Below are 20661 nucleotides of genomic sequence, written 5' to 3' on the forward strand. Positions count from 1 at the left end.
GCGTGGCCAAACTGGCGCGTGCGTAGTTAATTTGAGACGGGGGCGGGGCATGACGGCCACTCTCCAGGGCATCCACAGCACTGACCTTTTGGCCTTGCCTGTAGTTCCTGCCGTGGCCTGGAGGTGATGCTGCCATATTTGGCCAATGCATTTTTTGTTTCCAGGGATACGGAATTTTTACCCAAAAAATGCAATGGCGCTCATCCCTCTTCAGATTCGTATGCGAGTAGAGTTGCCTGACTCGCTCCATTTAGCTGACTGGACGTCTAACTTCTCACTTGTCAGTTCTTTTGAAATCCCTGCTGCCTTAATGTGGGTGATCACAGGCAGCCCTTGAGTTAGCAGTAGTCCCCCATGCTGTCTAGCTCAACAGAGGCCAGAGGTTAGTTCTCCAGGCTGTCTAGCTCAACAGAGGCCAGAGGTTCAATGTAACTGCTGTTCAGCTGAGTTGCCACATAGTGAGCATTTTCTGAGTTCCACTGCTGATGTTCCCTCTGCCCTTCTGTAACTGTACAACAGCTCACACGATTTCAGACGGAAGCCCGTCTTTATTGTCACACAACACACTACAACACATGCATGCGGCCACAACACACACTCATGCTGACGGTGGCCGGTGAAATATGTCCTCTGCATTTGACCCATCCAGGCTTGTCCTTTCCTCCAGGGGGGCAGGCCAGGAGCAGTGGTCGCTTTTTTTCTTTCCAGCGCCCGGGGACCTTCATTGGACCATCATTGGACCATCTTCAGATGTTGTCGTCACTGGTCGGATGACGATCTTCTGCATGTTTTTAGTGGGGGGTTATGTACGGACGAACCCCCTGGGGGGTACGGGGAGAACATGCAAACTCCACACAGAAAGGCCCTTTCGACGAGATAGCCCACCTGGGCAGTAGGCACTGAAGATATGGGGGGGTCACAACTCCAGCGCCCACAGCATCCCAGGCGAGAATCGAACTCAGGACCTTCTAGCTGTGAGGCGACAGCGCTACCGACTGCGCCACCATACCCCACCGTACCCTCACATTATATACACAGAGTCCATTTCTTTGTGTTTCTTGGAGGGATTTGCTGGTTCTTACAGCGACATGGTTTCCAATAGATTGCAAAAAAGGCTGTAGTGCAGCAGGTGTAAATAATTAGACAAACTAAATCTAGCATAATAACGGAGAGAAAAATGATTTGATTATGAAGTGTGGATTTCATTTGCATCCTCTCTTCAGACGGCAACTTTATTTTCGAGTGCTTAGACCTCTCGTATGAAGATTCTCTCGTACTTTTCTTAGATTGTACAATTTGAAAGTATATGATAAAACAAAATCAATATATGTTCATCTTTGCCTAATGATATACATTAGTTTTTGTTTTTGATAATAGTTCTTCATATCGCACAACTTTGGCTTGGATTTAGGGGAGGAACCCTTTATAAATGATTCTGAAGATGGAACTCAAAGTCACACAACAGTGAGGATGCTCTCTCCAAGTCTCCATCATCTTAACCTGCAGAGTTTCTTGCCATTCTATCCATCTGCCTTGATATTTGTTCTCCATCCCTCTGTAGGCCTCGGTATTGGAAATCAATACATGCTGTCTGGCACTGTAGCACTATTTGGTTCTTCTGATATAGATTTTTAGGCATCAAAGGTTTTCAGGTTTTCAGGTGGTATCCACTAGGGGTGCTCCAAAAAATCGATTCTGAAAGGATTGCGATTCTTAATGCCACGATTCCTGGATCGATTCCAAACTCCCAAGAATCGATTCTTAAAATCGTAAAAAAAATATATATATATATTTTTACAGTGCACCTGAAAGCAACATGCAAGATACCGGCTGAATAAGTGTCCAAATGTTCATGTCATTTGTGTACTGTACTGCCACGGTGCCACCACCTCTTGCACTTAAGAACTCTGGTTAATGTATTCCCCCCAAAATCTATAAATCCTTCTCAAAGTCTACAGATCCCCCCCAGCCTATAAATCCATCTTATCTGAAGAACATAAGGGGGGAATTCCCCCCTAGTTTGCAAAATGAATTTAGGCCCTGACTGTAATACAGAAGTTGAATTTGAAGTTCAGCATTAATACATTTGTCATTTTTTGTCTTAGATTTACCTTTGTGTGTTATTGCAATATAAAACTACATAATTGAGAATCGATTCTAGATTCTGGAATCGAGAATCGTTGGAATCGAGAATCGTTGGAATCGAGAATCGATTCTGGAATGGGATCGTGACCCCAGGAATCGGAATCGGATCGGATCGTGGCTTAGCCGGATCGGAGCACCCCTAGTATCCACCTTATTTCTAGCTGCCATGATGTGACGTGGGTGCTTCTTCACGTCACGCTGCTGACAGCCGGACACGAGTCTCGCTGGCCAGACACAACATAGCAAGTGCCCCTCTGTAAACCACAGCTGCAGGCCGACGGAGCAAATCTCCTCGATAAATATCCCGAGTTGTTGAAAGAGCAACAGAAATAGCGGACGTGATAGATACAATTATTACATTCCCTCAAATAAGTCGTGTCAAAAGTGACAAACAACTTTTTTTTACCCCAGCAGAGTTTTGAAGAGGAAATGGCAAGCTGCGACAATCAGTCACGTTCAGACCGGACCTTGCACCCATCATTATTTTACAGCAGGGCATTCAAAAATAAGGTGGATAGAAGAGTTTCTTAGGATTCTTAGAAAGGGATGCCTGGTTTTATACAAGCATTTTATACTACGGTATTTTATAATTGAGTTCATCAAAATGGAAAAATGTCTTTACTCTTTTCCATCACATACTGAAATGTGCTATTGAAAAAATATATCTTTGCATGAAGCGTTTTACACTTTAAGCTTCTGTACTGATATTATTGAATATATTATATTCAATAATTATTATATGTAATTATTATATATATTATTATTTATATATTTGGGTTGAAACGTGTCCCTGGCCATGTGTGCTTTCCCTGCAGCTCTGAAGGAGAACAGCTTGGAGGTGGTGCAGCCCTTCCTGATGGGCTGTGGCACTAAGGAACCAAAGATCACCCAGCTATGTCTGGCTGCCATCCAGAGACTCATGACCCACGAGGTCGTGTCCGAGGTGAGGAGCGTCAGGCACACACACACGCACACGCACATGCACACGCACACACACACGCACACACACACACGCACACGCACACGCACACACACACACGCACGCACACACGCACGCACACACACACACACGCGCACGCACGCACGCACACGCGCACGCACACACACACACACACACACACACACACACACACAGAGTTACTCTGATTTAAGATCACCGACCTTCCAAGGCTTCCTCACCAGACCAGACAGACACCTAAACTAAACTAACCTAAAGAAACAAAAACATCATTGGAACACACAAACTACACCACAACATCATCAGTGTGTGGAGCAGGTAAAACACTGCTGTTACTCTGCTGTTACTCTGCTGTTACTCTGCTGTTACTGTGAAGACTGGCAGCTCTTATCTTATATCCGGAGGGAAATTCACTTGGATCAATACAAGAATCAATACGACTCCATCAATAACCTATCAGACAATGTAAATATAAGAAGGGTTAATCTAAGCACAGCCCCATCTCTAACATCTCAACCCCCACCCCAAACGTTAACCTCACTGCCCACTAGGTCTGAAAGATCTTAGTGATTATTATTGAGGATATTGCATTTTGCAGTTTTTAATGTTATAGAGCAGGGGCACTCAATTAAAATTCATAGAGGTCCAGTTAGAGAAAATGTCCTCAAGCAAAGGTCCGGAACATTGTAACGTAGCTTGCGTTATGATTCAGTGCCATTGAACTTAGGCTACTTCAATGATTGCAGTAGCTTAATGGTACAATGTCTGTATGTAGACAACGACTGACTGTTAAATCAAAATAAACATCAACAATGTTTATTTAGTTTTCATATTTAACTGGATTAATTATAAATAACTAGCCTATTATAATAATAAATACATGTTCTTTTCTCATTTCAAGTGAAAATAATGGCTGCATTTAAAAATAACATACAACAGAGTGCTTTGAAAAAATGTGCATCTTAAAAGTGCTTTAATTTTAGAAAAAAAATCCCCTTTTCTTCCCTTTCCTCCACCTTTTCTATTGAGAGAAGTGAGCTCCCTATCTGTCTGTCTATCTATCTATCTATCTGTCTATCCATCTGTCTGTCTGTCTGTCTGTCTGTCTCAGTGTCTGTCTGTCTGTCTGTCTATCGATCGTTCGCAATGCAAACGTCACATGCCGTTGGGCAGTGAATGTGTGAGTGTGCCCTCAGTCTGGACTTGAGTGTGTTTGCTCGTGTGGCGCTTTCATAGACAGGTTAGGATCGCATCGCACTTCACATGAGACAGACTGCCTGGTTTTGAGCTGCCCGTGAGAACAATGAATGAACATGAGTCTGCCTACTCCGGATTAAAACTAAATCTTTGTTTTTGCGGTCTACTTGTTTCTTTTGAGCACGCCATGTGAAATTACTTCTATCTCTCGCATTTCTCCGAGTCTCTCGCCTCTACTCCGTCCGTCGGTGTGTCACTGACACTCTTGCCTGCAGCACTGGAACAGGCAGAATCGAATCGGATATTTGATTGGCTGAGTAGCATCACATGTGATGATTTAGAGCGCATACATTGGTCTGTGAGCTTCCTGGCAGATAAACCAGTACCGTAAAGGCTAGAAAACCATGTGCCGGTTAAAATAGAAACGCTCCGTGAAATGTAACAATTCTCAATGATTTGTAGGTTATAGGGCTCGGTCCGGATAGGACGGCGTCTGGGTCCGGATGCGGACCGGAGTCCGGACTTTGAGGATCGCTGTTATAGAGTTTTTTTTTTACAAGTGTGATTTTGAGTATGATAAAAGGCTTTTTTTAATCAATATTTGACTACCAAAGATTACACAGAGCTCTAAAACACCTTGTTTACAAATCCACTTTGATGCAAATCTCTGAAGCAGTTAATTGCAGCCTCTGTGATTTGGAAATAGCTCTCGTTATTGTGCTTGCTGAAAGCAAGGCACAATCTATGAAATCCGCCATACTTATACTTATTCTTTATTCTTTATATCTGCCAACATTTTGGGGACGTAATAACTCCCACAGTTTTCACACGACATAGACATGCCAGACCTCAAAACGTGCGGCTCATTGATGACAGGTATGCTATGACTTTGCTAGCCTCAACGCGAGACTCATTCTTTATTCTTCGTCTTGGATGCGTAAGCCCTTGTTACACTGCAGGCTCGGCTAAAATGGCTGTTTGCGACATACACGTTATCAATCACAATAAAACTGTACCCACCTCACACACAGTGTTGTTATCCAAGATGTGGGTCCCATGGTATTTCCAAATATTGCGTAGTTTCCAATACCGAGCCCTTTATTCACATGCCGGAGCCGATACTCAAAATTGTAAACTGCAGTACACCCTCCCAACCACTGAGCACCGAACCGATACATCCGGCGCTGTGGAGCAGTAGAACCCGAAATGACACAGCCGAAGAAGGCTGTGTTTGAGCTGGCAGGTGTCAGTACCGAGCAGTGTCAGTACCGAGCAGTGTCAGCACGGAGCCATCTCATGCTCTGCACTGGGTGTCAGGGGTTATTTACTTAGGCAACAGAGGGTTTAAAGCTTCTGCCGGTTAATACTCCACCCTGCCAGAGTGAATACTCTGTTAGTGTTGTCACGGTTTTCGGTACTTCGGGACTTAGTCGGTACTACATTGTTTTCGGTACTTCGGTACCTGTTTTTGCATGGTACCGAGGGTATGGATTTTTTTATTTTTTTTTGTTTTTAATTCAATAAGCAATACTTGAGGGCTACATGCCACTGGTGTTGCACTGTCTGCCCTCACTGCCATACAGAGTTGAATGTAAGAAGTAAGCAGAAGCACATTGTTTTGTTTTAAAGTTGAAGGCTACATGCCATTTGTTCATTGGAAATGGTTGCATACTTTAATAAAGGAGAATATGTTCAAGAAATATCAGTCTTGTTTTTTTTACCGTGGTACCGAAATTGGTACCGAGTACCGTGGAAATTCACTAGTACCGGTACTGACTACTGAATTATTGGTACCGTGACATCACTACTCTCAGTAGACCACTGTGACATGGCATTTCTTTCTTTCTTTCTTTCTTTCTTTCTTTCTTTCTTTCTTTCTTTCTTTCTTTCTTTCTTTCTTTCCTTTTAACCTTTCTCTCTCTTTTTGTTTTAGTAATAATGCCTGTGTGTATCACACAATACAGTAACTGATTCACAAGTCTACTCCAGGGTTTTGAACGAGCGATCTTCATGGCCACAATAATAGCTGTCTCGGCCTTTAGGATTCCACCGCCCCTTATTCGAGTCACCCTTCCCGGTATTCCTCCTTATCCCTATCTTCCCGGTATTCCTTCTCCCTACCTTTGAACAGTTCATGCTATCAGAGCGTTGTGACCAGCATGTGGGCCCGCGACGTGCACACACACACGTCAACACATTCACCACTCCACTCTGTCTGGACTGCAGGCTGTAAAAGCCAGCCCAGGGCCTGGCCAGGTCCGAAGCAGACCACCACGGCACTAGGGGTGTCAAAAATAATCGATTATAAGATGCATCGCGATGCGGACGTGCACGATTCTGCATCGATTCACGAATGTCAAAAATCGATTATTAAAAAAAAGAAAGAAAAAAGAATTATAATCAAATAAAATATAATGGAAGTACATGCAGTTGTTTATTTTAATTATGGATCATAATACAATGCAATTCCAAATGCACTTTTATTTTAAAAGTAGCCACACAGTGAGAAAAAAGAAAGTGAGAAAAAATAAATCATGTATTGCGGAAAAAAGTGATGCATCGATTTAAGATGCATCGAGATGCATCGATAATCGTACTCGAATCGAATCGTAGCCCTCTGAATCGTAATCAAATCGAATCGTGAGGCCAGTGAAGATTCACAGCCCCACACAGCACTATGGATTGTTCTGGTTTGGCTCGAGCAGACCACGTCAGATAGTCTGTCATGATGTGGTCACATCTCATCTCATTTCAGCCCCCGAAGGAAGAAGGATGATCTGTTCAAATGAGTTAGATGGATTTTAATGGACCTTGTGTTGATCTTTTTCTATTCTAAAACATTCTCAAGTGGGCATCGTGGGTTTAGCTAAAGGATGGTGCAGCAGGGTATTCTTTGACCGCTGAAAAAAATAGGTACTTGTACCGAAAATGATACTTTTTTGATACCTGTAGTGAATAAAAGCGTATTATTTTCTGCGATGGTCTTTCTTTTTACTACTACGCTCAAAAGGATCTCGTTAAAGTTTGTCCTCCGGACGGTAAAGTAATTTAATACAGGGGGATCAGGATCAGTGGACCTGCACCACATCATCACCCGCAGCAAAACATCTTTACTACAGCACTGATACAGCACTGTGTTCTACTATTTTCTCTCTGTTTTTCTTGGCAGCAAGCAGCTCTTAAATGCACCTGTTACCGCTTATTTTTTATTTTATTTGTGGGCTTATTCTTTTCTTCCCCCTTCTGCTGATTTCTGCCACAGCGAGCTATTTTCCACGTGGGGATCACTAAACATTCTTCTGCTGTATGGCCCTGTGTAATGCAGATGCCAGGTGCTCAGGGCAGGGCGGTGATTGTTTGAAACTCCAGATGCTGATCCGGATAGGAAGAAACTTGCCTCAGGATGTCAGCGTTAACTCAGAATCAGAATCACTTTTATTGCCACAGTATGCAAGTTACATACGAGGAATTTGTCTTAGTGTCTGTATGCAGCGTAGCGGTCACGTCAATATACAGGGATAAGAAGTAGGAAGATAACTAACGGCAATCGCAAGGTTGCAAGTGCAATCAAATCAAATCAAATCGAGTCAATATATACAATATGTACATGAGTGGTGAAGTGTTCTGTGGATGATAAATATGAATTTATGTTGGATTTACATGAGATTTACAGACTGAGTTAAATAGGCAGTGGATTTACATGAATTTACAGTCGGAGTTAAATAAGAGTTTACATTGAATGTACATGAAATTTACAGGCTAAGTTAAATAGGCATTAATGTGCAGGGAATTTACATGAATTTACCAGTCCCAGTTAAACAGGCATTAAATTAGATACAGTATGAGTTCCAGTTTTTTTGGGGGGGTACGCGGTACAGTAAGACATACAGACACCACTTAACCAATTTTAACTAAAAGAAGAAGACAATTGCTCGAGTGACATCACTGATGACATCACACAACTGCCTGATGACATCACAGTCGAGTAATGCCTGACAACATTTCCAGTTGAGTGACATCACTTCACTTCACACACACACACACCCTCTTCCTTGTTGCCTCGATCTAGCCTGGGTAAACCCAGCCTCCACATGACCTCTATCTATGTGCTATCAGTCACAGGTCTTGTGACTGATAGCACATAGATAGAGGTCACGTCGTGGAGGCTGGGTTTACCCAGGCTAGCCTCCATCCAGACCCAAGTCTCGGGTGACATCACAGTTGGGCAATTGCAAATGCATTCAACACACGCATGCACGCACACACACGCACACAGACACACACAGACACACACACACACACACACACACACACACACACACACACACGGCACAGCCCTCTTTTGCTTCGAGCTAACATTGTGCACAAGAGCTTCATAAGGTTGCCATAAGATGTTTCCAGACATGGCAGTTATTGTTGTTGTCACAGATGTTGCGCTGCAGACTCAGTGAAACCCAGGCAGAGCGTGGAGCATTTCTGCTGCAGACTCAGTGAAACCCAGGCAGAGCGTGGAGCATTTCTGCTGCAGACTCAGTGAAACCCAGGCAGAGCGTGGAGCATTTCTGCTGCAGACTCAGTGAAACCCAGGCAGAGCGTGGAGCATTTCTGCTGCAGACTCAGTGAAACCTAGGCAGAGCGTGGAGCATTTCTGCTGCAGACTCAGTGAAACCTAGGCAGAGCGTGGAGCATTTCTGCTGCAGACTCAGTGAAACCCTAGGCAGAGCGTGGAGCATTTCTGCTGCAGACTCAGTGAAACCTAGGCAGAGCGTGGAGCATTTCTGCTGCAGACTCAGTGAAACCTAGGCAGAGCGTGGAGCATTTCTGCTGCAGACTCAGTGAAACCTAGGCAGAGCGTGGAGCATTTCTGCTGCAGACTCAGTGAAACCTAGGCAGAGCGTGGAGCATTTCTGCTGCAGACTCAGTGAAACCTAGGCAGAGTGTGGAGCATTTCTGCTGCAGACTCAGTGAAACCTAGGCAGAGCGTGGAGCATTTCTGCTGCAGACTCAGTGAAACCTAGGCAGAGCGTGGAGCATTTCTGCTGCAGACTCAGTGAAACCTAGGCAGAGCGTGGAGCATTTCTGCTGCAGACTCAGTGAAACCTAGGCAGAGCGTGGAGCATTTCTGCTGCAGACTCAGTGAAACCTAGGCAGAGCGTGGAGCATTTCTGCTGCAGACTCAGTGAAACATAGGCAGAGTGTGGAGCATTTCTGCTGCAGACTCAGTGAAACCTAGGCAGAGTGTGGAGCATTTCTGCTGCAGACTCAGTGAAACCTAGGCAGAGCGTGGAGCATTTCTGCTGCAGACTCAGTGAAACCCAGGCAGAGCGTGGAGCATTTCTGCTGCAGACTCAGTGAAACCTAGGCAGAGCGTGGAGCATTTCTGCTGCAGACTCAGTGAAACCCAGGCAGAGCGTGGAGCATTTCTGCTGCAGACTCAGTGAAACCTAGGCAGAGCGTGGAGCATTTCTGCTGCAGACTCAGTGAAACCTAGGCAGAGCGTGGAGCATTTCTGCTGCAGACTCAGTGAAACCTAGGCAGAGCGTGGAGCATTTCTGCTGCAGACTCAGTGAAACCTAGGCAGAGCGTGGAGCATTTCTGCTGCAGACTCAGTGAAACCCAGGCAGAGCGTGGAGCATTTCTGCTGCAGACTCAGTGAAACCCAGGCAGAGCGTGGAGCATTTCTGCTGCAGACTCAGTGAAACCTAGGCAGAGCGTGGAGCATTTCTGCTGCAGACTCAGTGAAACCTAGGCAGAGCGTGGAGCATTTCTGCTGCAGACTCAGTGAAACCTAGGCAGAGTGTGGAGCATTTCTGCTGCAGACTCAGTGAAACCTAGGCAGAGCGTGGAGCATTTCTGCTGCAGACTCAGTGAAACCTAGGCAGAGCGTGGAGCATTTCTGCTGCAGACTCAGTGAAACCTAGGCAGAGCGTGGAGCATTTCTGCTGCAGACTCAGTGAAACCTAGGCAGAGCGTGGAGCATTTCTGCTCCAGACTCAGTGAAACCTAGGCAGAGCGTGGAGCATTTCTGCTGCAGACTCAGTGAAACCTAGGCAGAGCGTGGAGCATTTCTGCTGCAGACTCAGTGAAACCTAGGCAGAGCGTGGAGCATTTCTGCTGCAGACTCAGTGAAACATAGGCAGAGCGTGGAGCATTTCTGCTGCAGACTCAGTGAAACATAGGCAGAGCGTGGAGCATTTCTGCTGCAGACTCAGTGAAACCTAGGCAGAGCGTGGAGCATTTCTGCTGCAGACTCAGTGAAACATAGGCAGAGTGTGGACCATTTCTGCTGCAGACTCAGTGAAACCTAGGCAGAGCGTGGAGCATTTCTGCCACATTGTGTACTTAGTGCCAGCAAACAGACATGAAGGTGCAGTGAAGCCTGGAGAAGGTTGTTTACCGTGCCTGTCTGTGGCCAGTAGTTCATGAAGGTGCAGTGAAGCCTGGAGAAGGTTGTTTACCGTGCCTGTCTGTGGCGAGTAGTTCATGCCTAGCAAGTCATGTAGCAGTCACGTTACTAGAAGAACAAAACAGGTATGGTAACTGGATGTGCTAAGATGTAAGAATAAACATTACAATTACCGAACCATGACACCAAACATTTTAACTTTTACTCGTTGGTAGTACTGACTAGGGTTGTCAAAAGTATCGATGGCATCGAAAAGTATCATTACTGAAAATTTTAAATGGATACAATTAGGGCTGGGTTAAAAAAAATCGATTCTCCGATTTTGAATCGATTTTTATTTGAATCCTTTGATATCGATTCATATGTCCAGAGATCGATTTTTTTTTAAATTGGAAAAAAAAAAAAAAAAAAAAAAAAAACATAGGCTATAATATTATAGGCTGTGTGTGGTAGTTGAAACATAGTTTCAAGTTGACGTTTATTTATGTTTGTAGTTTAAACAAAAACATAAATACTGTAGGCTACATAAATGGAAATGTTTGATCATTAATATTTACTTTTAGAATTGATATAGGCTGAAATCAAATCACTGTGCATAATTGTGAAAGTGTCTTTATTGACAGATGAAAAGGCTGTTATTTACCCTTTGTCACCACCTGGTGAGTAAATACCGGTATATGTGTAACAAAAACCATTAAAATTGACAACTGGTCCGCAACTTTTTTCCCATGTATGTACCGGTCCTTGGCGCAAAAAAGGTTGGGAACCTCTGTGTTACATACCTGGACAGTCATGTAATTCAGGTTACAGCTCAAAAAACATGTTTTAGTATCACTAACCAAATCGATATTGAAATTAATCGAATCCGAATCGAATCGGGATTAATCGATTCAGAACCTTGTGAATCGGAATCTAATTGATTCTTGAAATTTGAACAAATACCCAGCCCTAGATACAATACTCATTTTCAACAGGTATCGATAGTATCGATATCAATCCTAAAAATGTTAAACGGATACAATACTCATTTGCAACAGTTTCAATACCAGCGGTGCTTTCGTGAAAAATCACTCTGATTTTCCCCTCCCTATCATTGGTGGGTATCTGTTGCTTCAACAAGCTAAACGTGTTCTGATAGGCTGATGTCTAGAGCAGGGCTAATCTGCTGTCTAAATTCAAAGTTGGATCAGGCCTAGATTATGGAGATGTGTGCGTCTGTCCGTCCATCTGTCTAACTTTATTATTATGCCTCTTGATGTGTCGTCATCCCCCCTTCCCGTGGTATCCAAAATGGTATTGAGTATCGATATTTTCCTGAGTGTCGTTATCGGAGTAGAATTTCTAGTATCGTGACATCCCTGCTGACTAAGGTTGTCAAATGTATCAATAGTATCCATAGAAAAAAATAGGAAATGATACAAGAATACACATTTGCAACAGTATTGATACCAGCAGTGCTTTCTCTTCATGAAAAATCAAACCTACTACTGATTTTCTCTCCCTATTGGTGGCCAGCTGTTCCTTCCAACAAGCTCAAAGTGTTCTGATAGGGCTAATTGCTGTCTAAGTGCAAAGTCTTTCATGAGTTTTATCAGGCCTAGATTATATGGAGAAGCGTTCATCTGTCCGTCCATCTGTCTTTGTTTATTTTTACGCCTCTTCATGATGTCTTCCCCGTATTGAAAATGGTACCGAGATTTTCCCGGGTGTCGGTATTGAAGTTAGACATTCTAGTATCATGACAACCCCTAGTACTGACTTGAATTCAAACTGTGTGTGTGTGTGTGCGCGCGTGCGTGTGTGCGTGTGACGTGTGTGTGTGCGTGTGTGTGTGTGTGTGTGTGTGTGTGTGTGTGTGTGTGTGTGTGTGTGTGTGTGTGTGTGACAGGCGGCGGCAGGGAACATCATCAACATGTTGTGGCAGCTGATGGAGAACGGTCTGGAGGAGCTGAAACTCCTCCAGACCGTGCTGGTCCTGCTCACCACCAACACAGTCGTCCACGACGAGGTCCTCTCCAAGGTACGAGACACTGTTACATCATCACACTGTCTCTGTGTCTTTGTCCTGCTCTCTTCTCTTCTCTTCTCTTCTCTACACCACCAGACTCAATGCCTTGCAGGTATCCATATAACCCACTCATGTTCATCAGTGAGTAATCCTCCATCTATTATTGAACACACTACTTTAGCTAATATTAGGGATGTCACAATATATCGTCCCACAATATATCGCGATATCAAAACGTGACAATATGTATCGTTGAGATGAAATCTCATATCGCGAGAAAAAGAAGCTGAACATGGTGGCACTGATCTGCATCTGATTGCATGCTCGCTCTCCTTTTCACTGCTTTGTTTGAACAGACGAGGGACGTTACAGACACGGAGGATGAAACTGGTGAAATTACTCAAATTAGCGTGGAGGATGCTCCCTCAACTTACAAATCGATCGCAAAAAAATATTGTAAATACAGTATATAAATAAAATAATATTGTATCGTATCGTTATCGTGAACCCAATATCGTGTATCGTATCGTATCGTGAACTGAGTGTATCGTGACACCCCTAGCTAATATATATATATTTTTTTTTTTCAGGCGCAAATGGTTGGGCTTGTGGTGCTCTTGCTCCAATGTGTTCAGCATGACAAAGCAGTTGAGAGCCACAAGCATGTGATACACTGTGGCCACCCTGTTGGCAAATAGCGCTCTGGTACTGTCTCATTTGAGAGAGTCGGTTATACATTGTGGGAATACACACAACATACCCGTATAGCAACTAGGGGTGGGGGAAAAAATCGATACAGCATAGTATCGCAATATTTTGTGGGCAATATATCGTATCGTATCGAATGCCAAGTATCGTGATATTTTATTATATAAAATGTCAAGTGCATGCAACATTTATGACAGGCTTTTATGAGTTGGTCAGTCTGTCTGCTTGACAATCCCATTTTGGTGCAATCAAAATGATTGAAGTGAGATGAACAGACTGGAAACTTTATCTCATTAGATAAAAAATATTTTGACAAAGTTTTTCCTTTGAAAAAGTGACCGTGGTCAAAATCGGCAAAAGTTCCTCTATTTGAGAAGACATTGCATGGATTGCCAGTGAAAGGCTTCATGAGTTGCTTGCATTACTTGCCATTGCTTGACGTTAGCATCGCTGTCTATTTAAGTCTGTCACTGATGTGGACAGTGACCGCTATTATAGAAGTCGCCTTGATTCATTCATCCTACATCTATCCTGCATTATATTATATCCTGAAGACAATGGTTTGTTAAATATTATTCACCTTATGTTCAGACCTTACAGTGGGCCAAATTCTTCCGGGTCCTGTTAACACTTCCGGCGGTCACGGCGCAAAATAAGAGAGTTGTTTTTGGAGCGGACAGTGCAGGGTGTAAAATAAAGAACGTAGCCTACTACTTTGAGCTCGGTACACAGCAAGCAAGCGAGTATCCACTGTTAGCCAGGTCAGATAACGTTATCGTCGACAATGACGAGCACTTTCTTGTAAAACATACCTGGACTCCAACAAAGAAAGCTTCAGATAGTTTCCTCTCCTCCGAGGCAGCGCGAGCCACTAACGTCAATAAGACCCGCAGACGTTTAACGTAATTCCCTGGAATGCGAGACTTGACAATGGCGTTGCATTCTTAGACATTGCCGTTTGCTTTTATTTGGTATGTTACATACAATTGGCTAAATTATTAGCTAATTCAGAGTTAGATTATTGGAGCAGCCGGCCTTTTTTATTTTATTTTATTTTTAGGCTGAAGTTTTGACACGACCACACAACCGGGTCAAATAGGCGTGGCTACATAAGGTGAATACAGTAGCAATTAAACAATACTCTTCTTTAGAGCAAAACTTGAATTTTTACCCTCCACCTCCAATAATTCCATTCATATCAGTTGGATTGATAATATTTTCTTGATGCTTTTCTCTCTCCCAGGCCATTGTGCTGTGTTTCCGTCTCCACTTCACCAAGGACACCATCACCAACAACACAGCCGCCGCCACCGTCAGACAGGTCGTCACTGTGGTGTTTGAGAGGATGGTGGCCGAGGACGAGCGCTTCAAAGGTCAGAGGTCACCGAGTGCATTGAGGGACACGTTGAGTGTGACATTCATAGGAAATGAAGTATAGACGGTTTTCACCAGAGCGCAACCCCACAGCACTTCCTTTTTCTCAGCATTCGACAAACTGCAGAAATATTCACTCGACATCGTTACTTTTGTTTTCGCCGCTCAGCTGTATAGACGGTTTTCACGGAATGGTCAGTCCTGCACTTGAATGTTTTTTTTTTCTTTTATGTCCATAGCAAACACTGCAACAGGAAGTGAGCGGGGGTTCAATTTAAAATGTTTTGTTAACCTCGCGTCACCAGGCTCTTCTCGGCGAGAAAGAGCCTGGCTCCCACCCACAATTGATTTTGTCACCCTACTGGTTCCCGCCTAGAGCCCGCCCTAGACCGGATGGCAGCGTTTCTAGCTCGTCAACTTTCACGTTAACTTGACAATTTGACCCAAGTATCAGAATCCTCTTTCACCGTTTTGACCGGTGTGTCAGGCGGTGGTGGCGGAGATGCCATATTGCATAAACGTTTTGTTTTATGTAACGCTAGCTTTGTTTTGATCAGACTCTAGTTTAGGTAACATCACCGCGTCAAGCTAACGGCAACAAAGACGTTGTTAGGCGCATTGCCATCCGGTGTTAATTCTGGGTCCGGGGTTTACGCCCCCATGACAAAAAGCGGGGTGGAAGGTGCCCAGACTAGTTTTTGTTGTCAAGTTAAAACCGTCTATACACGCAGAAATCTGAACTCCGGTTTCATGGGAGAGCGTTTTTCAACACTAATACAGTGTGGTAGTGTTGAAAAACGTTTTTTTTCACGGCACTCGCCTGATTTGTGCCGCCCGGGGCGAAGTGGAAAATGGAGAAAACCGAGTCCATCTCTGCATCGTGAAAGTCCCGAGTCCATCGGCGTACATAAACTGTTGAGTTCCTTCCGCGAGGCAACGACTTTATTCTACAACTAACCAGCCTCTCCATTCACCTTCTCTCCTCTAGCTAACTCTGTCCCCAGCGAGCGTCAGGAAAGATTTCCTGGTTAGACTGCCGAAAAGCAACTTATCATGTGACTTAAGCCTGACTTTAATGCATACATAATGAGGCTGTGATCCACCTTCCATTTGTCTCGTCGTTACCCCTCCTCTAAATCCCAGGTTTGGTTGAGGAGATGAGATTGGCTCTGACAGTGTAATCAGGGAGGAGACGTAGAGAAAGGCTTCTGAGCGACCTGTGTGTGTGTGTGTGTGTGTGTGTGTGTGTGTGTCAGGTTCTTCTGCATACTTAGGTGCAGTCATGCATGAGGTTGTGTGCGTGTGTGTCAGTGTGTTGTTGTTCTCCCTCACAATAGAAACCCAGGGGACGACTATGGATTGTCTCATTCCGTTTCTTTGTTTGTTTGTTCATCTGTCACCTGTGATATCTCATGTTTGTCATTTGCCGATTCACAGCCCAGCGGAGCAACAGCAGCAGAGTCTGAAAGTGAAACTTAATATTCCACAATTTGCTCCGTACAGGCTACTCCTGTGTTAGTAGGCTAATCCAGCCTGTGATGTCATTGTAAAAACTGATTGGACCGATACTCTCCAGGGAGATCAGACCCACGTGGGAATACAGGCATACAGAACCGAGTGAACCGCGGCACGCATGCACCAGCCCAACCTGGACAACCCCAAAATGCACCATTTAGCGTTCTGGAAGAGAGAGCGAGGGACATTCAATGCCCAGTGATGTGTTGTACCAAAAAAAAAAGTTCTGTTATTTTCCAGATTGACAGTTAAAGTATTTAAAGGCCAAACATTTACAATTTATATTATTACAATACTGGAATAATAAAAACACTAGTGTTAAAAAACATTATTTCCAAGGGCTTTCGCTGTGCATGAACGCATTTCCACTGCACCGAGCAGAGCCCGTCCAGCTCAGCACCAAGTACTCAGCTACAGTAGGAAGGAAGGGGAACTCAATTATTGTGACAGTATCACAATTTTTCCAAATTATCCAACGTAAATCTGTGATATGAACTGCTGTGGAAAAGCGCTCTCCTGGAAGCATGTTTTTCTAACCATTGCCTGTCATTTTTTAGATGTTAAATAACACGAACAAGATGACGAGCTGGGAATGGTTTATTTCCCCACTTCATGTAAACTCTCTCTTCCTCCATCCTTCACTCTTCCTACTCTGCCTCTTTCTCTGACTCGTCCTCCGTCCGCCTGTCTCTCTCTATCCATTCCTCTCTTTGGCTTCTCTGTCTCTCTTTCTCTCACTTTCTCTCCCCTCCCCAATCCTCCCTTCCTCAATTCTGCATCACCCCCTTTCTCTCTCCCTCTCTCCCTACATCACTCCCTTTCTCGCTCTCTCTCTCCCTCTCTCTCCCTACATCACCCCCTTTCTCCCTCTCTCTCTCCCTCTCTCCCCACATCACCCCCTTTCTCTCTCCCTCTCTCCCTCTCTCCCTACATCACTCCCTTTCTCCATCTCTCTCTCCCTCTCTCTCCCTACATCACCCCCTTTCTCCCTCTCTCTCTCCCTCTCTCCCCACATCACCCCCTTTCTCTCTCCCTCTCTCCCTACATCACTCCCTTTCTCCCTCTCTCTCTCCCTCTCTCTCCCTACATCACCCCCTTTCTCCCTCTCTCTCTCCCCACATCACCCCCTTTCTCTCTCCCTCTCTCCCTACATCACTCCCTTTCTCCCTCTCTCTCTCCCTCTCTCTCCCTACATCACCCCCTTTCTCCATCTCTCTCTCCCTCTCTCCCCACATCACCCCCTTTCTCTCTCCCTCTCTCTCTACATCACTCCCTTTCTCCCTCTCTCTCTCCCTCTCTCTCCCTACATCACCCTCTTTCTCCATCTCTCTCTCCCTCTCTCCCCACATCACCCCCTTTCTCTCTCCCTCTCTCCCTACATCACTCCCTTTCTCCCTCTCTCTCTCCCTCTCTCTCCCTACATCACCCCCTTTCTCCATCTCTCTCTCCCTCTCTCCCCACATCACCCCCTTTCTCTCTCCCTACATCACTCCCTTTCTCCCTCTCTCTCTCCCTCTCTCTCCCTACATCACCCCCTTTCTCCATCTCTCTCTCCCTCTCTCCCCACATCACCCCCTTTCTCTCTCCCTCTCTCCCTCTCTCCCTACATCACTCCCTTTCTCCCTCTCTCTCTCCCTCTCTCTCCCTACATCACCCCCTTTCTCCATCTCTCTCTCCCTCTCTCCCCACATCACTCCCTTTCTCACTCTCTCTCTCTCCACTCATTCTCACTCTTTCCTCCTTCCTTCACTCTCCCTCCCTCTCACCCAATCTCTATCTATCTATCTTCCACCCCTGTCTTTCTCCATTTGATTTGATTTGATTTGATTTGATTTGATTTGATTTGATTTGATTGACTTTATTGTCCACCTTAGTGGAAATGTGTCTTTGTCTTCTCTTCACAGCACATACAGTATGTTATGTATTGTGCACATATCAGCACACCATAAAACATAGAGAACATAGAACCTTTTCCCCTCACCACCCCAGGCATTGTGGAGCAGCCTCCTCCTGTCCAGGGCAACACCAACCGGAGGTCTGTGAGCACTCTGAGGCCCAGCGCAAAGGACGCATACATGCTGTTCCAGGTATGTCCACCAGGGGGAGGCAGCCCTCTTTGCAGCTTTGTGCACCCTCTCCCCATCTGTTGAGGGTGCAACCTTTGGACAGAGTTGGTTCTGAGGCAATGGGTCATGGTCTGATCACACGTGGATCAGTTAAGAATTCCTCCTTTTGTGGAATATAAACAAGAAATGGACATGTATACAATGGAGATACATACCCTTTAGAACGTTGTAACTCCCACTTGAAGGGGAGTCTCCCTACTCAAAACATCACCCCGATGTTCTTATTATTAGTTAGTATTTGTTTTGTTTGTGTTGCTTTTGATTCTTTCACAAAGCAAATACCGGAACTGATATTTTAATGTTTGATGTCATGTGTTTGACGTCTGTAATGACACATTTGTACAGTATTTAAAAGTATCTGACCTATTTTGACCTATTTTAAATATAATCTGGGTGCTTTCACCCATTCAATAAAATGAAATTTGCAACAGGAAGTTGTTCAAAGGCAGCCTGGCTCCCTTGTTGTTTCCCACCCACGCTGCGCTTTTCTCTGATCATTTTTCTGAGTCCTATTGTGTGTGTGTGTGTGTGTGTCCCGGCAGGACTTGTGCCAGCTGGTGAACGCTGACGCCCCCTACTGGCTGGTGGGGATGACGGAGATGACGAGGACCTTCGGCCTGGAGCTGCTGGAGTCTGTTCTCAATGATTTCCCTGGGGTATTCCTAGAGGTACACGAAGCCTTACATGTTATGGATAATACAGTTATATTTGTTACAGCAGAATACAGCATGGAGCAGCTGATATACACTCACAGTGTGTAAACTATTAGGAATATCGTCTTGAAAATTATGACGCCATATGCCAAGCATGGACCAACTGTTTGCAAAGAGATAACAGTGATCATAGGTTGAAGCTTACTGGCAGGTGTTGACTTAACAGGATGGTTTCCACCTAGAAATTATTAGGTGCTCAATTAATATGTTATTAGGTGTTGTTATTTTGTCCTTCCACCTGTACATTTTATATACCGTAATCTTAGCATCAGAGCTGATGCAATGCGATGCAATGCAGTTCATATTCTTTAACTGTAGTGATTTGATTTGATTTGATTTGATTTGATTTGACGGTTACAAATTGAAATACAAAGTACTAAACAAAGTACAGACACGGATCTCAAACAATAACATCAAGGATAAAGCACAATAAAGTCAAGACTTCGTTCCATTGTGGTCCTTGGTCTAAAACAGGTAGATATAAAAAAAAAAAAACTACAACAATATAAACATGAAATAATTAACAGAAGCATTCAATACAGTATGATTTATGCAATGAGAGATGAGAAACATACATATCAAAATACACAAAAGAAGCTGTACATCAGAGCTTAGACAGGGACTTGTTCAAGAAGCCACAATTGTACCTTCTTCTTGAAAACACCGTGGCTGCTTGTACACTTTAAGTGGAGGGGCAACATGTTCACATTTTTGGCCCCGATAAATTTAAAAGAGCACTTACCTGTGTGTCTTGGCACACCTGCACTCCCTCTGACCGTGCCGTCTCCCTCCGCTCTCTGCTCCCCTCCTCAGCACCAGGAGTTCAGCTTCCTGCTGAAGGAGCGGGTGTGTCCCCTGGTCATCAAGCTCTTCTCCCCCAACATCAAGTTCCGTCAGGGCAGCAGCGCGGCCTCACCAGCCCCTGTGGAGAAACCCTACTTTCCCATCTGCATGAGGCTGCTGCGCGTGGTCTCCGTCCTCATCAAGCACTTCTACAGCTTACTGGTGAGGGGCCTGATCTTACCACGGCGAAAATACATTTGGGATATCGGTCTGAATATTTATATTTGCTTGTAAATAGATTCAAGAAGCTGTTTAAGTTGTTTAATAGAGAAGTGAGAAAGGGGTAGGAATATATGGTTATGCTTCTACCTACTCCTTTTCGGACAATGTTTCCTTGTTTTGTTTGTTTACTCATCTGGTTTTTATTTTATGTTTGAAATAAATAAATAAATGCATTCATTCGTTCATTCAATAAATTGAACATAGATTGGACCTCTGTTCTGTGTGTTGCAGGTGACGGAGTGTGAGATCTTCTTGTCTCTGCTGGTGAAGTTTCTGGATGGGGAGAAGCCACAGTGGCTGAGAGCCGTGGCCGTAGAATCAGTCCATAGGCTTTGTGTGCAGCCACATTTATTACGGTAAGTAAGAGTAAATTCTACAATACTAACACAACCACACACTAATGTCCTTATTAAACTATGATACACAAACTTGTGGCGATTGACAAC

General features: G+C 44.4%; 1 protein-coding gene across 2 annotated transcripts in view; it reads left to right on the forward strand.

The window, feature by feature from the left end:
* mon2 (MON2 homolog, regulator of endosome-to-Golgi trafficking) overlaps window positions 1–20661 on the forward strand; it is an 86259-nt gene that overhangs the window by 21285 nt on the left and 44313 nt on the right. For both annotated transcript variants that reach the window (XM_083663096.1, XM_083663097.1), the window contains exons 3-9: window positions 2961–3088; window positions 12595–12726; window positions 14666–14795; window positions 18301–18398; window positions 18980–19105; window positions 19964–20155; window positions 20447–20571. In XM_083663096.1, coding sequence (XP_083519222.1) covers window positions 2961–3088; window positions 12595–12726; window positions 14666–14795; window positions 18301–18398; window positions 18980–19105; window positions 19964–20155; window positions 20447–20571 — 931 coding nt within the window. The remainder of the gene's footprint in view (window positions 1–2960; window positions 3089–12594; window positions 12727–14665; window positions 14796–18300; window positions 18399–18979; window positions 19106–19963; window positions 20156–20446; window positions 20572–20661) is intronic.

Source organism: Poromitra crassiceps (assembly GCF_964638095.1).
Source record: "Poromitra crassiceps genome assembly, chromosome: 30".
Taxonomy (NCBI): Eukaryota; Metazoa; Chordata; class Actinopteri; order Beryciformes; family Melamphaidae; genus Poromitra; species Poromitra crassiceps.